The 17,395-nt window shown below is 36.6% G+C and overlaps 1 protein-coding gene across 8 annotated transcripts in view; it reads right to left on the bottom strand.

The window, feature by feature from the left end:
- Positions 1-17,395, bottom strand: part of MTMR1 (myotubularin related protein 1) — a 49,820-nt gene that overhangs the window by 29,615 nt on the left and 2,810 nt on the right. For 2 of the 8 annotated variants that reach the window (XM_067548129.1, XM_067548121.1), the window contains exons 2-9: positions 14,583-14,688; positions 12,484-12,525; positions 9,904-9,927; positions 7,662-7,712; positions 4,760-4,835; positions 3,068-3,162; positions 2,723-2,830; positions 1,046-1,147 (exon numbers count right to left, since the gene is read on the bottom strand). In XM_067548129.1, coding sequence (XP_067404230.1) covers positions 1,046-1,147; positions 2,723-2,830; positions 3,068-3,162; positions 4,760-4,835; positions 7,662-7,712; positions 9,904-9,927; positions 12,484-12,525; positions 14,583-14,688 — 604 coding nt within the window. Of the gene's footprint in view, positions 1-1,045; positions 1,148-2,722; positions 2,831-3,067; positions 3,163-4,759; positions 4,836-7,661; positions 7,713-9,903; positions 9,928-12,483; positions 12,526-14,582; positions 14,689-17,292; positions 17,344-17,395 lie in introns of those variants that run through there. The other 6 variants (XM_067548127.1, XM_067548123.1, XM_067548122.1 and 3 more) reach the window with 6 other exon arrangements.

Here is a 17,395-nt window from a genome sequence, read left to right as displayed (position 1 = left end):
ATGACCTGGCTATGGAGTAATTCTCAAGCTTGTGCATGCTTGCTCTCTCTGGCCCAAATGACTGACTGTTTATCCAGAGCTCAACAGCTTCAACAGGAGAGACTGAGAATAACCCATAGCCCAACAGTTAGAGCACTGACCTGAGGTGGCGGCAGATCCCTGTTCAAATCCCTTTTCCCGCTCAGACAGAGGGGAGGACTTGAACCGAGGATCTCCCACATCCCAGGTAAGTACTTTAACCACTGGGCTAAAAGTTCTGAGGGAGTTCCTCTTTGCCCCACCCCCCAGCTGTTTTGTCTGAATTCACCTCAGGAGCCTGTGCATGAGGTAGGCATGCACAGAGGGTACCTACTGGATCAGGTCTCACATATGACTCAGATGGCCAAACAGCTATCTTCTCAGGTTTGTGAACGTCTGGGGCTTAGGAGACAAATAAGCCTCTTGCTGTCCAGAGGGAGGCAGCAGTACGTATGCCCAGAAGCAGAAAAATAGGCGCCTAGGGACTGAATGAGTTTAGGCACCTACAGGGTGCAGTGAGAGTTTTGTGCATCACAATGGTCCCAAAACTGGGACTTAGGAACCTAACTCCTTTATCCTTCATTCTGGAATTCCCTAATTATCTATCACAGACAAACCCAACAAACCCTGACCTCCATCAGCACTAATAGGCACAACCAACAATGTCAGGGCTATTTGGAAAAAACCTAACAACCTACCACAAACCTCTTTGGAAAAAAAAGTTGCCTTCTTCTATATAAAATGGAGGGCCCTATCCTGAAACCAATAAAGACACCATTTTCACTGAGCGTAGCACCTGGCTCTGCATTTTGTAAATTACTGAAATAAAGAAGTCAAGCCAGAGTAATCTGAATGTACCATGATATCGAGAATCAACAGTTTAATATATTTGCTTTTTTCCCTACACTTCCAAGAAGGAGAAGACAAATAGATCATAGAAGATTAGGGTCGAAAGGGACCCAAGAAGGTCATCTATTCCAATCCCAGCTCCAATCTGAGGCAGTCCTCTCCTCAATGTAGTACTTACCAGTCCATTAGAAAGAGGAAATGCCTGCGTTACAAGGTTTTCAAATATCTCCAATCTGCTCTGTTCTTCCTGTTTATAGGCAAGCCGCAAGTTTCTCATATCCTGTCAGAAAACAGGTCAAACTCTCTTACACTTTGTTAAATTAAAAAAAAAAATAGAAGCAGTTACAACCAAAACTGAAACCAAGCACTGGCTACTGACATTAAGCCAAGTCACATTTTCTAAACCTCGTAGTCATTTACAAAATTCTGTTCTAAAATGAGATAATTGGGAGCATCAGGAAGGCCTCAGTATGCCGCTGAAGCACACATTATACCCTATAATTCACCCATGGGGTGAAATGCAGAAGTGTTTAACAGTGCCCAGCAACATAACAGTTCACAATAAGAAATGAAATGCAACTTAGATATGGAGAATGTAATTATTCATGAAGGAATCTGGCCAGGAAGCTTGGGGTTAACACACACAGCCTAATGAAAAGTGATCAGGGCTCTGCTCAATCTGACTGAAAATTAGAGCTCTAGCAGGACAATACCCCCAAATAGAACTGGGTGAAATTTTCCACGCAAAAATTTTATTTTCCAAAAAAAAAAAATGAAGTTGAAGTCAACCCAAAACTGTATGAATTTTACAGTGATCTACCAAATACTTTTAGCCAAAAAGAGTTTTTTTCAGGATTTAGGTATCATTCATAAAACAGCTGGAAGAGGTGGTGGTGGTGTATGGGGGGAAAGTCTAGTCTGAATCTCTCCTCCTCTTCTATTGCGTATAAATAATTATTGGAGCTGGGAATTGAACCTGGGTCTTCCAAATCCTAGACGAGTACCATAACTACCGTGCTATGGTGCCATTCTCACTCTCTCGCTCTGGCCAAATGATGATTCATTGTCACTCTTACTGGCAATTCATAACAACAATGAATCGTCATTTGGCCAGAGAACGAGAGGGAGAATAACTCTATAGCCTGGTAGTTAAGGCACTAACATAAGATGTGGAAGATCCATGTTCAAGTTCCAGCTTCAATGGCTAGTCATGTACATGCACAGGAATGGCTTCAACAGAAGAGACTGAGAAAGACCCAGTCCAGAATTTCCCATAGTCCAGTGGCCAGGACACATTCCTGCAATGTGGGAGACCCAACTTCAAATCCCTTCTCCTGCTCAGGCAGAGAAGGAAACTAAACCCATGACTCCAACATCCCAGGTAAATACCTTAACCACTGGGCTAAAAGTTATAAGACCACCACCTCCTCCGGCCATTTTGTGAACCTAGACTTTTGCAAAATCCTCTCTCCCCCCATAATGGTGGTGTGGTAGTTATTTGTTTTTAAACAAGTTATGAATCCAGTTCAACCTGAATGAATTTCTTTTGGACCTGTCAGCAAACTAACAAGTTAGTTTTTTGCCCAGCTCTACTCCCTAGTGCCCCAGCATAGCATTAGACCAATACTGAGAGGAATAAATGCCACTTACTAAGTCAGTAACTATACTTTCTACATAACCTAGATATTTCTTGCAGGTTTCTCATCCAACCAAACCCAGCATGCTTATGGGATAAGATAGGACAATAACACAAGTATTGTGGTTGCAGGTCCCCCTCGAGACAAAAATGAAATTAATGCACTTAAGCATCCTTAACATAAGGATCCACTACATTTGCTAGGAATTAATTCTGTACCTTGCAAACAATTTCTATGCCACAAGAGTTGTCTCCATGGCTCTGCACACCAATCTTTTCAACTCGACTTATTACTCCAAGGGGAACATCAAGAACAAAATGTGGATCCTGGAATTTGGATTAAAAAAAAGATGAAAACATTTTTAATTACAATGGGAACTATATGTAATCTAGTACAATTCATGTCAAATTGTGTGTTCTACTAGCCTTTTATAGTTCCTTTTGAACTGACTGCTGTGGAACTTTACATTTAACTTAAACTAAATTTGTCATCTTCTGAAAACATACTTTAGCAAGAAGAGATTCTAGCTGGAAGAAATATGCACAGAAATCTTAAAGTCTCACCCTCTCAACATTTTTGAAATACATTTTGAAGTCCGTCACTGTCAGGGTACCACTAACTGCTCCCATAAATGGACAGATATACATGACATCTTTAGCTGGAAAAAGACAAATGAAAGCTTCATTTTGTTATTGTAGATATTTGTGGTACAAGAAGCTATTTATAGAAAAACAAACATTTTATACATGAAACCTCCTACAGTTTCAACTAACCAGAGATCTTTGATACTTACGTTTCATGTGAAATTATTTCAAAGCCACAACAATTGACCCTTCAAATTTTGATTTGAAAGAAAAAGTCCTCTGCATTTTTAAAAAGGTACCTTACAAAGAGAACGATCAAATTCCTTGGTCCTAAGCAAGATGTGACATCACCATTCTCTTAGGCTGGCTTATGGTGAGGATTTAGTACATCAAGCATTGTTTCTTATTGGAGCCATATCATACAGAATGTTTTTGTGGAGAGTTCAAGAAATGGCGCACAAATATTTGATGCAACATGAAAGGCCTTTTGCCTTTCTAAAATTGCCAGTTTTTTGTGTCTTACATTTAAGAAAACCAGAGTGGCTTGGAATAATAGCCATTTATCCTGGAAACCCATCCATGTGAGAGTTCTGTCCACACTTTACCTACTTCAAATCGGAATTCGAGGAGTCCCAAAGTCTTCATTTTGCAAAAACACTAGGTTGTCCCATATTTATCTCCCTTTTTCTGATAATCACAACAACAGTGAACAGAATTCTTTGCTCTTGTTGCAGCTTACATTAGTCAGATGGGAAGGCTCATGTGGCAAACAAGAGTCATCCTAAAACTAAAGCTCAAGTGAGTTGCTCAAGTAATGTGTCTGGGCAAAGATTACTTCCAAATCTGGGTTTTGCATATTATAATTCACAGCCTACCTTTTTTAAAATAATTTCTACATTTCAGTAGAATAAACAGTGACCGCTTAGTAACCTGGTTTCACATAACTGCACCACTTGCATTAAAGAAATAAAATACCCCAAATTCAAACTATTTTACTTCACAAAAACTAACCCTAAGGCCTTCTGTTTTGCATATACTTAAACAGAGTAGGTTTATATACAGTTATCAGATTTCCGCAGGTAATTACAGGTTGTAGACATGCAAAAAAGGGGAGCAGTTTAAAAAATCTGGCATTAAGAATGTATCCAATTAGAGACCTTGATAGAAGAATGAGCTGCTGTGTGTCTTTTGCCTCTACAGACTGGGTTACAATCTCCATTCTTTTCGTGGTCTCTAGAAAACATTTACTCACATACTAATTCCACCACACAACTTTCCATAGCAGGTCGTTTTGACTGAAAAAGATCTAATTAAAATGGGACGGTAAGCACAACATTTTCTTTCCTGGCAAAATCCTGAAGTGCTTGAAACTAGGGAATGAATTTATGACCTATGGGCAAATTTTGAGCAGATGCACCATTCCCCCCCCCCCCTTTACCCCTCCAACCTTGCTAACTTGTCTATGTTGATCAGATGCTTGTTGAAATAAAATACCACACAGATCAATTTGCACTGAACTGATTTACTTCCAGACTGGCATTTGGGTTTGAATGACTAAGAAAATTTTATAATTCAAGGTGGAAATTATAAAATATAAGAACAAAACCCACAAGGAAACCATTTGATTTTATCTTTATTCATAAAGTAATGATTTAACTTCACTACACATACCAATCGCTTTGATTGATTCTCCAGGAAAAAGTGGTGCCTCTTCCAACTGTGCCAGCTTGTTTCCATCCCTCAGTACCTGGCAGAAATCCAAAGCCATGAGTAAATCTCACATTCCATCTGCACACCATCGATACATTTTGCTGCAAAGTGCTTTTGCTAAGAGGTTATGGGAGCATGAGAATGTGTATCCTTTTTCCAAAGCACAACTGTGTTAAACAATGCTGCATTAGAAAACAGGACTTGATATTGTAGCTAACAAAGTATTATGCAGACATTTGAATATTAGTAACAAAGCACTTACACAATGATTAGTTTAATATGCTAGCTACATATATAGCGCACAAAAACGTGAGCAATACCATCAGCCCAAAATTAGGTAAAAAAAATTAGGCTTAATCTTTCACAGAGAAAGTTTGTGTTTTTAGGTTATCATCTATTCAAGAATGTTTTAAAGTGTTTATATAAAAGCATTTATATTCTTTATTTCTTAACACATTAAATTAAATTTTAGATATTTTAATATCAAAGAGAATTATATGAAAGAAGTTTAATTTATTTAACATTAAAAAGATCAAACCACATTATTATGTCAAAAAAATTCACAGTCAGAAACATTCTACCATATCCTACTTGACAAGTTACCATTGTTGTAAATATCACTTAATCAGACAGAGGTGTTTTATAGAGATGAGAGAACCAAAAATTCAGATTATAGTTTGATGTCACATTGTTTTCTAAAGCGTTTCAATAACTGGTCAACCTAAATTAAGCGCCTGATTTTAAAGCTAATACTCAGGTGAGTGGCTTCGTCCTTAAATGCTGCAACCAAGGGCCTTTAGTTTTCTGCTGATGTTTGCAATGTTCTGAAGAAGATTTTAGTGGAGAACCTAAGGGTTTACAAGATTTTTAATCACCACATAAGGAACTGATAACACTCAGGATGTTTTGGTGAGAGTTTAAAATTTCCATTTTAAGTGTTTGATGTAAAAGTTAAAATATCTTACATTAGAATGGTATAAACAGTGGCTTAGTGTCACAGAATATAAAAACATACATCAATACTCATCACTTGTAACATATTTCTGACTTGCAGGGAAGGAAATAAGATTATCAGGGGTTTTCTTTCTTTCTTTAAACACAGACCTTTCGCAAAAATTGTTTTCTAAGCATAAATTTATATAGGTTTTTTGTTTCTATCTTCTCTGAACCTAGCAGAGTTTGGCATCTAAAGCTCTACCACAGAACAAGGTGTAGCCTGGAAGTCAATGGAACTACTCATGTGCTTGAAGGTGCTAGATTGAGGCCCAAGCACAGTGTTATAATTTATGTTTCATGACCTCTTATACAGTCACAAAAGCTCTGCCTGGGCAAATGGTGATTCCTTCCTGCACCAGACATAATACAACTCCCTCCTTCATTGTCAGAAACATAATTTTTTATTTGAAAAATGATATCAAAATAAACCTGGTTTAAAATCAATATGGTATGTTTAATTCAAAGATGTAATAATTTCATTAGGAAATGCATGTCCTGACTGACATGTCGAATTATATTTTAAAAATTCCTGACACATTTTTCTCTGAAAAAGAGCACTGCATCTCAACCAGATGTAACATAATGATAGATAAGCTCGAATTCAAGAGCAAATAAAAGGTGCATAAATTGGAAGTATGTAATTTACTTCAGCCCCTGATAAATAATAATTTACGTACTCTTCATTAAAGAATGTGTTATACAATGCATATATCCAATATAAAATATAAATACAGAAGAGTAGGAACAACATTAATATTTCCAGATAACCAAACATTTTTAGACATACCAATATGCACAATGTTTTCTGTATTAAGTGCACAGAAGTCCCATAAACATCTTTTGAATGAAAGTGAAAAGATTCTTGTAATTTACTACAAAGGCACTTCACCTACCGAATCTCACACATGGCCACTTTTTTCTTCAAGTGCAGAAAAACTGCAGAAAAGCTTAATAAATTAGGGAGTAATTTTACACTATAAATGGCATGCAGATTAGACTAGGAATTTTTAACCAATTCTTTATCAGAACTTCAACACACTATTTCACACAATATGGTATGCCAAAAACTAAGTTTTATTGTTTTAGCAGTTACGCATTGTATTTTGCTTTTAATTTATCAGAAATTCTACATTTTAAGAGGGGGCTTTCCTTTCAATTCTATTTGAAGTTTCAATTATTTGGAATTCTATTTGAATATTTCAATTATATTATTGTCCAAGTTATTTTCTCACAGCTCATTTTCTAGAAACATTTAGAATCAAAGTTTATTTTCAGCAGAAGTCTTTTTTCCCTCCTAAAGAAACTACTCATCTAAGCTTTTGGGAGGTAATGTTGTCATCATTTTAGATTCTTCTTATGCATGCTATTTGCTCAGTGCCATAAAAATGTAGTATTAGAAAACAATTTTTTTTATAGCTACCCATTAATGCTATTAAATTAAAGTACGATAAACTTTTAAAAACCCTGTATCCAAAAAAAAGAGCTCCTGAATCAATGCAGACATTTATATTTATCTATCTTAAGATTTTATACTGTCACCCATCACTGCAGTATCTGAGCACCTTCAATGCCAAATCAATAGCAATTGCAAAGTCCATAGTGATTTTCATGCTGTCTCTGGCACTTCTCCCTTTTGGGGTTAAAAAGCCTGTGTGGGGTAGACGGTTGTGTTTAATTTTTTGGGTGTAGTTAGATTGTTTTTAATTATAGGAGTTAGGGGGTAAAAGGGAACAATACTTATAATATTCTAAAATTCTCTACAGCTTCCCAGAACCTAACAATGGATGATTTCTACATACTGTAGATGGGCTATCATACAGTAATTTACTAAACAATTAATGAACAAAAGATGAGTAAAACTTGCCACCTGATCAGCTTCTGCTTCAGAATGATAGCCACTGTGTTCATCCTGAATCTCCTGTATTGCATGAGACAGCAGTAGGGCAAAAGAGGAGTAATAGGGAAAAAACATGCAGATAATAGGTGAAAGAAGAGAATCATACTTTTTAAAGAGACAGTAGATACTTTAACATCAGCCTATTTATTCAACACCTTCCACTCCTTGCATAAACTATTCATAGCTATTGGACCCAGCTATTTAAACCATTTGGCACAACACAGAATGGAATATTTATTTGCAGTCTTACAAAAAGAGTCAATGCAGGTATCCAAGAACACAAAGTATGTACTGTCTTTTTAAAACAAGCAATCTTATAGCAGAGAAAATGCAGAATATAATTATGCCACATGCTTAAAAATAGAAGAAATAGAGTATCGTATGCTATAATAGCATAAAGGGAAAATTCATGCAGTCTTTTGAAGAAAAAATGTATATATTTTCCATATCCATTAGTATTCAGATAAATTAAAGAAATACTGTATTGTGTAAATCACATTTTAAATGTTTGTGTTTATGGTTCAATACATTTTTCCAACAACTCAAATGTTGCTGTAAAAAAATTATATTAAAAACGTACCCAAATTACTCCTAATAGCATAACAGCCAGAAGGTTCACATCTCTATGTACTTGCAATTTTTGTATCATATTGAGATCTCTCTTACTATATAAATTAAATCCTTTCAATAATCATAAAAAGATCGCTGTGTGTTACAGGCAGGAATGCAAAAGATTACTGGGTCATATGAAGTTTTTCTTTTATTACTTTCATCTTTCCCACAGTTGGATTACATTCCAGAACAGTCCCAGTTCACAAATGCAAAAACTTCTCATTTAACAGGTAACACTTCTTGTACTGAGTCTGAAAACAAGACATCTTAAGTTTACATCTGCTTTGAAAAATCAAATTTTTATCACTTCTATGAAACACCAAAAGAAAACAAATTAACGTTAGGGGTTACTTTTTAAGAAAACATAGGTTCAGTTGATTTTACATGCTTCTAAAAAAGTTACAGTGAAACAGCCACACTTTCAAATGATAAAGAATTCCTAACATTTAGACCTTATTAAAGTGAATATGGTAATTATTTAAAGGTTAGGCCACAGAAATGGCTGAAGACTGTTTCTATATTTAAAGTCCAAAGAAAGGTGGATGGCGGGATCCCAGGAAAAGGAAAAACTGGAAGAAAGGCAACTGAATTCTAAACTGACAAATTACAGATGATAAAGTATGCAGAGGCACTGAAGATGGTTTCTCATCCTTAAACATTTACTGATAAAGATGAAAAACCAAAGGAAAACAATCAAGTTTTATTATTTTAACACATTTTTTGTGTTATTTCATTCCAATTACTGCTAGACTTACTTGCCTTTGAAAATATTGACCTTTGTATATTACAATTATTATATAAGTCCAAGTAGCTTTCAGATGTGGAAACAATTGATTAGTCTCGAACCAAAGGAAAAGGCTTAACTGATTCCCTTTTATAAATGACAAACATTTGTTTGAGTGACATGGTTAAAAATATTTAGAGAATAAAGTTGGACTATTAACCCTCTCTCTTCTCAATCGATTAATGTTCCAAAGTGAGAGGGAAGAAAAAGCCATGAACACATTTTTTATATTCTTAATGAACATTGGATAAGACCCAGTCTTTAAAATTATCATAAAAAAGATGTGGGTCATTGCATTTGTGTCTAACTTCAATCCCAACTTTCAATTTTGCTCTAGGGCTGTAGCAATTAAGGTAAAACATACACAAGTGCAAGCATGAACTGAAATCTTATTTAATTGGATAAACAAAGACTTACTGTTTTTCCATAAGCTACTATTGAAATTCTTTAGCATAGATAAAACATTAAACTCGCTAATACAGTGCTCTGTAGTCCAAACCATGTAAGCATCAGTTGTGAGCATCCATTTTGTCAGAATCAATGTAATAAAACTGAAGTTTGTACTGCACATTTGTAACATAACTTAAATATACTGCTCTCTCACACATTGGCTTTTACTGCTCATGAAAAGATTGCAATGTATATAAAGCATTTCTATGGCAAACAAGCTGTTGAGCTGCATAGCAAAATGGTCCAATTGATTCATAAAAACCATTAATGACGTAAAAAAGAACACTAGACACACCAAGCTCTTAACACAGCACAAAAGACAAACAGGTAGGAGGCCGTTTTGCCAATAGCCAAGTGTATTCTTACCCGTATATCAGGCCTCCTGTACACCTGTTAGTTAAAATACAAAATGTTATCCAACAAAATGTGCACTCAAATGTTGCTTTGTGACAGAAATGGTATCAGGTAGCATATCAGATTTTCAGAAGAGCTCAGCTCCCATTTAGGTACTTAAATCAGCAGCAAGATTTTCCAAAGTGCACAACACAGCTGTTCCCATTGCATTGCACTTTTAAAACTCTGGCATCTTTTTATCCAGTGACAACATACTAGTGAAAAATGGAACCGTTTAGCTATGACGAAAAGTGGCTCTATACTTTTGAGTCAAACATCAGAGCACGGGTAGTTCTAATTTCTCCCTACCTTACTTCCAAAACTCTCTAGGCAAACTACTATCATCTAAGTGCTTTCCACTGATATAGAAAACCTCATTCAAGGCCACCACTTTATCATTAGGTCTTCAGTCAGGTGAAATTTCCATAAGACACATGAATTTAGAGAGTTAGATTGCCTCCAAAATCAAATGTGCTGCTTGTGTAGGGCACATTAGTACAAGTCTAATAAGAAAAAGCAAGCAACATTCTCCAATTTTCACATTCCCCTTTGCAACACAATATTGTTTCCTTCTAACTTTTGTATTTTTGCAAAAGCTTAGTGATGGAGTGAAAATTCCTACCATGGAGCACAGAAGAGAGGCAGCCATGACACGCAGGATTTTTTTTATTAACTGTGTTACTTTTGCTTTTATAGATTCAGGGACGTATCAACAGACATTTTAAGAAACAGAAAAATAGATAATCATTCAATATGAACTTCACAAGCTGACGGGAAGCCATCTGAACTCCAAGAAAACAGGAGTTATGTATTCAAATCTGCCTGGCTAAAGAGTTAGGCAGACAAATTCCACCCTAGCTGAAACTTCTCAGAAGTTTCCAAGGGTACAGCACTTTAAAACAGCCCAGACCAGAGTGACCAAGCCACAGATAACTGTGGTGAGGTCTGCCTCAGAGTGACTCAGAAGTTTTAGCTAGGGCAGAATGCACTTTGCAGCATCCTGTTACCTATGAATTCAGTAGCAAAGAGACTCCTGAGCATGCATATCGAGGAGACCAAGATAGAACAGCCCCTCAAGGAAGGATACAGTAATAATCCTCCCCTCACCCCCGCACTTATTCCCAGAGATGCTTTTCCAACAACTTTGCCTTTGGTTTTTTGGACTGAGCTTAAGCCAGCTAATTAGCTGTCATTCACAGCTAAGTAGGCCAGACACTGGAAAGCAAACAGGCTAAAAGATCCAGATTCAATCAAAAGGGAGAAATCGGCTCTCAGTTGTCCCTAGTGACCTCACACACACGTTGATCAGAAGGAATGACAGAAGAGAGCCTTTGAATTGAGACCCCTGACACAAGAGCCCACAGGAAGAGAGAGAATCATAATCCATTGGACCCTACCCATATGGTCTGAACATAAACAATGCAAGGCTATCGCATTCACTCCCACAGATGACTCAACAGCACTTCATGATCAACTAGATCTAGCAATTGCTTACTTTTGGATTGAAGGCAAATGGTATTCTGAGCAACCCTCATCAACAATGGCCCAAAACTCTGTATTTTTTAACTAATCATGAAGAGCAAGTGTCCCTCTCAAAGCTTATTCTGAACTTTCATTAGCAAGTCTGAAAGAAATTCAGAAGGAAGTGTGTTCGCTCTCTCTTGCTCAGATTTGTTCAGCCTTGAAGACAGAGTTCTGGCAATTCAGGACTATATTCCTGCTTTAAATCTCAGTTTTTTGTACTAGCAATTTAAACCAAAAACTTAGGGGCACATTTTCAAAAACTGCCTTTCAATTTGTATAATCAAAATCTGCCCACAAATTGGGAAAACAGATTGACTACCTTGTGTGCAAGCAAACAACTCTGAACTCAAGTTTAGAAGTCAGCTATCTATATTGTTTCTTTGATGTGTTAGAATTATAGGACTGGAAGGGACCTTGCAAGGTGATCTAGTCCAGTCCCCTGCAGTTATGGCAAGACCAAGCATTATCTAGACCATCCTTTGTTATTTTCTATAAATACAAATCGAGATTTTAAAAGGCACTGAATGCAGTTTGGTCCAGTGGAGAGGGCACTGGCCCGTGAGTTAAGAGACTGGCTTTCCTTTGCTGACTTTGTGACCTTGTGCAAGTCATCTAGCCATTCTACATCTTGGCTTCCTGATGAGTAAGAGGAGGATATGGCTCACCCCCCTTCAAAAAGCACTGTAATGGATGGAAAAAGCTTTATAGGCACTAAGTATTATATCATAATCAGATGGATTCTCTTTTGTCTGCCATTTACCCCTCTCTAACAACCTTTTCATTTAGCACGTTGAACAGTTTTACATGCACATTCCAGCTGATCAACTTGAATGAGTACTTCACAACCAATGCAACCTACAGTATAAATATAAGTTAAATTTATTGGATAAATGCACAATAGTGAATATATATTCTATTGCCTAAACTTAATTAACTTGCCATTTGTTATAAGGTACTGTGTCCATTTTCAAAATGGTACATGAGTATCAAAACATGATGAAAAGGGCGAGGTATCTCTGGATACTTTACCTGGATCACAGGAGAAAGCAAGCGTGGTGGCCTCACTTCATCCTCAAATAAAGCCATAAAAAAATTAGTGCTCTTTGGCGTGATTTACCCAAGACCAGAATAGGAAGGTTGCAATTAAAGACTTGACTGCTTTGACAACTGTATAAAAAAGTTTGCACAGCATCTGCCCAGTTGCTCTTGATTTTACTTGATGCTACTAAAAAGTTTCTCACTTACACACACGTTAAATTCACCCACTTTAAAAAAAACAAAAACCTGACATTTAAAACGTATTGTCTATGCACTAGCCAAATGACTTTCTGGAAATATGTAAAACCTTGCATGTTCCATGACAGTCAGGAGGCAATATGCCAGTAGAATTAAGCATCTGAAGGAGAGGTTAAAATGCAAAGGAGACCTTTTCTCAAAGCAGCACTAGAAAACACCATATAACAGCTTCTTAGCTTTTAAAAAACAACTGTGCATTATTACTCAGGGTAGATAAATAATATTTTATGATTAGAAACTTTGCAATGTGATTTGCAAATGCGAGAGTATAAATCATTCTATCATTTCATAGACATGAAATATAATTTATAAACAACTAGGATTCTGAGCACAGAAAGCTTTACCTTTTTTATTTGTAAGAGACAGAGAATAAGCTACAGTTAAATGCTGCTCATTAGACCTCAACATTTTTTTCCTCTTAAGTAATGTGCAAGATCAGTTTGGAATAGAGAACCAAACTATTCAGAATAAAAAGCTGTCTCTGCTCTGAAGAAATTCATAACAACTCAAATGGTGAATTGAACACTAAACTTACAGACTTGGATTCTGCTGAAATGAAGTCCTTGATCTACAGGGCAAATACAACATAGACAGCTGTAATGCAAGGTTTCCCACAATGCTTTATCAAAGACATCAGCCTTGACCCAGAGTGAGCATTTGCAATTCAGCTGCCAGACTATAGAAGAGCTAAGCTTTTTTCTGCGTACAAGTTGCTGACTGTGCCAATATAGTGACAAACTCTGTGAGGTGAAGTTTTAAATAGAGTAAGATCAAATACATTTAGTGGCTCCATCTTCAAACTCAGGCTGAGTTTGACCCTCTGTCCCAGAAGTTAAGGGAATATGCTGTTTGTAGAGAGTGTTCAAGCCCTTTTAAACCCAGAAAGCATTGGTAGATTAACTCCACTTTAAAGCAAACAAAATACAATCTTTATTTGGACACTCTGCATCCAGAACACAAGATTTTGTTTTAATTCCAGGGAAGAGAGAGGATATATAGTACATGGAAGACCTGTGCTTAACAGCAACTTTGGACTTTGATGCTGGCTGGAAAGAGAGTTAACACTTGTGTCAGTTTGCAATGCAAGGGAGATTTAATACACACTGCTCTTGCAGATGTAGGGAAACAGATGGGAGCATGAAAGAGGAGGAAGAAAAAACCCAAAGATTCCAATCAAAGCAAAGACATTGCACAGTCATTGAATCAATGACATCTATGTTGTTGGAAGAGAAAACAAACAAGAGAAAGTCTGTTCTGATTTATAATGGACCATACCACAGATAGTGAAACTGTCACATCAAAACAAAGAAAGAAAAGTAAAAATAGGTAAACATTCCTTTTGTATTGGTGAGATATGCTCATTTCACATTTACTAAGGGTAATTATATTTAATTTTTGTGAAATCCACATAGCTGAATTCTTTCGCCCGAGTGCATGGTGCACAGACAAGATTCCTAACTAAGAAACAAATGTTTCATTCCTATAATTAAAAAAATAACCTAATTTCCAGAAAATCTCTAGGTAAAAATCAATAGGAAAGAAGAAAATCACACCACGACTGCAAAATATCACCTTTGAAGTTTCCTTTCTTTTCTCCATCTACCTTTTGTTCTGTAGAACTGAGTGACCTTACTCCAAATGAGAGATAAAACACAAAGAAAATCTTTGCATCTCTCTATTGGCTATGAACTGACGTTGACTCTCAAATGGTGAAGGACCCACTCAATTGTTTGCCATGCAGATAAATCAAAGTAGCAAGAAGTTTCCTGCCCAGCCATTTCAACCAACTGAACAATAAATTTTGTATTCCTCAAACGATAAATGTCACTTACCCTGTAATCTCTGGATACACTGTCTGATGGCACAGAACCTGAAATCTGACTAGAAATGGTAGCAGCTATGAGTTGTTTACACCATTCAACATGGGAGCCTGTAGGGCTACAAAAACAAAAATAAATATTTAGAGTGCTTAGCAATGATTACTACTTTACATTGACTAAGTGGTGAGAACATTTAATTACACCCCACATGAACACAACCCAAAAACAAGTACACAAACACACACTAATGACATTATAAAAACTCTTTAAGAACACAGTAAGATCTTTTGCTGATCAGATTACAGAGAAGAATTCAATTTTGCTGGAATTTACCATTAATTTTAATTCAGATGTGCAACTGTTCATCTATAAAAATGGTCAGGCCCTGGAGACATATGAAGGAGGGCTTGGTCGCCTTATCAGATAGTTTAAACAGTATTCATATATTTCTCTTTAAGGCCATCAAAAATGTATTTTGAACAAGTGTTTTCAGGACCTAAGTGCTTTCAAGAATTTCATATATGTAACACTATCATTCAATAAAGCCTAGCTAAGAGATAGATGCTAGTCTAACACTGCCATTTTTAAAAAATGGGATATTCTCTAAGGGAACATCTCTAAAACAATATATAACACATCTTCAAGGGCATTTTTTACCTAGCTGCATCTCCTTTTTTGCATTTACAGAAAAATCTCTAACCTGCCCTATTGGTAGAGATCCATTTCACATTACTGAACCTTACAGTTTAGCAAGCACACAAGGCCACGCTCCGCCTCTCCCCCCCACACACAAGATAAGATACTGCAGCAGTCAAGTCTACAGCAAAATTTCATTAACCTGTACTAATGCAATGTGTGAATGAGGCGGGGACAGTTCAGACAGTGAAGTTCACAGACTAACAAATGTTGACAGTGGGGAGGAATACTGTAATTTGACACCTGCCAATTTCAAGCTCCTAACTCTATTTCAGTATATTTCAGAGTGCCAGACCAGTGGATGGAGGAGTAACAGTATACTCTCCATTGCCCTGTTGTCCCTGCTCCAAACACTGTATAATTTCAAATTATGCTTCAACAATTAAATGCATTTTGGTGAGGTGAGGTTCTTCTGTACATAGAGCATTTTAATTAAAGTCATGCACAGAAAGTACAACACATTTTAAAAATAGTATATAATGATCAAGCATATGAACTAATTTTGGATTCTGGGATACTCCCAGAACGTTAAAGTGAATGACTAACAAGCCACAGGTGTCCACAGCACAAACAGGTAAAACTGGGATTTGAGGGGGTGTGACAAATAGTTCATCAAGAGCACAAGATACCACTTAACAAGAGGCCTTTTACACATTAATTGCACTATGCCATGGTAAGAAACAGCATATGGGTGTCAAGAGGTGCTCTCTGAAGACAAGTGTGGTGAGCACTGGAGCAGGTATCTGAAGTGGAAGACCATCAAGTAGTTTTTAGTCTTGGATTTTATTAGTTCTCTCCCTTGTTGCATAAACTTTACATAGTACCACTTCATAAAATATGGTTTCATTGTTAAAAATCAATTACATTCCTGCTTGAGAGATGTCTCTTTTACCATAGTTAGTCTTGAACTGGATTTTAGTTTCATTTCTGTCTTTTGCAGAGGCCTCTACCCACATTTTGGGGAATAGAGAAAGTGTATGAATTCTTAGCTACAAGTCCATGTAATGGTAGTTTTTAATCTCTCTTTTGCTCACCTGTGTCACTGATATCACTTACAGGCCCTCTCCTTATCCTCTGAAATTTCTGATGTGTTTCTCCTCACGATCAATAGTCTCTGGTTTTCAGACATCTTTTACTCTTGCCTTAACTCCCTTGTTTCTAAGCATTTCTCTAAGCATGCACTTCTGTTTGTTAATTATTTCTCCATTATGTTAATTATTAAAATAAATGTGTTTTTTTTATTAGGGATTGTCTACACTGGAAAGTTTTGCCACTTTAACTATACCAGTACAGTTAAAGCAGCAAAAGAAAAAAAAAAATCTAGTAAGAATGCAGTTATACCAGCATAAAATGCTTACACTAGTAAAAATTATTCAATTCAGGAAGCAAAATAAGGTAAACCAGTACAAAGCATCTTTATTCTGATATAACTGTACTGGTTAAAAAAAATAAAAATCCACACAACCCTAACCAGCAAAGATATACTTGGAATAACTTTTCTAGTGTGGACTAAGAATAAAGTTGTGTTATTAAAATGGGACATAAGTTCCTGCTTTTTCTCCTAAAAGTGGGTGGCCTTTTGGTGTGCAATTTCAGTTAGAAAACTCAAAGGGCCTAAAATCTATGTAATTTGGTTGGTATCTCATTTTTGTTTTGATAGAAAGCTTTTGAAATTTGACTTGACTGAATTTTTTTCTTAGCAGTCTGATCATCAATCATCATTTGCTATCTAAACATTCTGGGCAAAATCCTGGCAAAACTACCACTGATTTTAATGGAACCAGGATGTCAGGTGTATCTTCACAAAATCTGGTAGAAAAGTGCATTCTGAGTAGATTAGGTGAGAAGCATGGGGGGGAAGGAGGGAGGTTGTATAAAACATGGATTAGGTGATTATTTGTGCATAAACAGCTGCCAATGCATAAACTGTGTGCAGCTCCGGACATATGAAAAGGCTTTTATGTGCAATGACTGACATGAGGGTTTATGTGCAGCTTCTGTTCATAACAGAGAAGGTTTTACATACAGGTCCCGGAACATAAGGATTCACGTGCAGAAGCTGCTGGTGTATCTCATCTTCTCTATCAGCAGCTGCATATATATCCACTGCACTGGTCCCCCTCTCCAAT

This window comes from Emydura macquarii, unplaced genomic scaffold (genome assembly GCF_026122565.2).
Source record: "Emydura macquarii macquarii isolate MOO-44397 ecotype Brisbane River unplaced genomic scaffold, CSIRO-AGI_Emac_v2 contig_1253, whole genome shotgun sequence".
In the NCBI taxonomy this organism is placed as follows: domain Eukaryota; kingdom Metazoa; phylum Chordata; order Testudines; family Chelidae; genus Emydura; species Emydura macquarii.
This window is presented reverse-complemented; position numbering and strand designations above follow the sequence as displayed.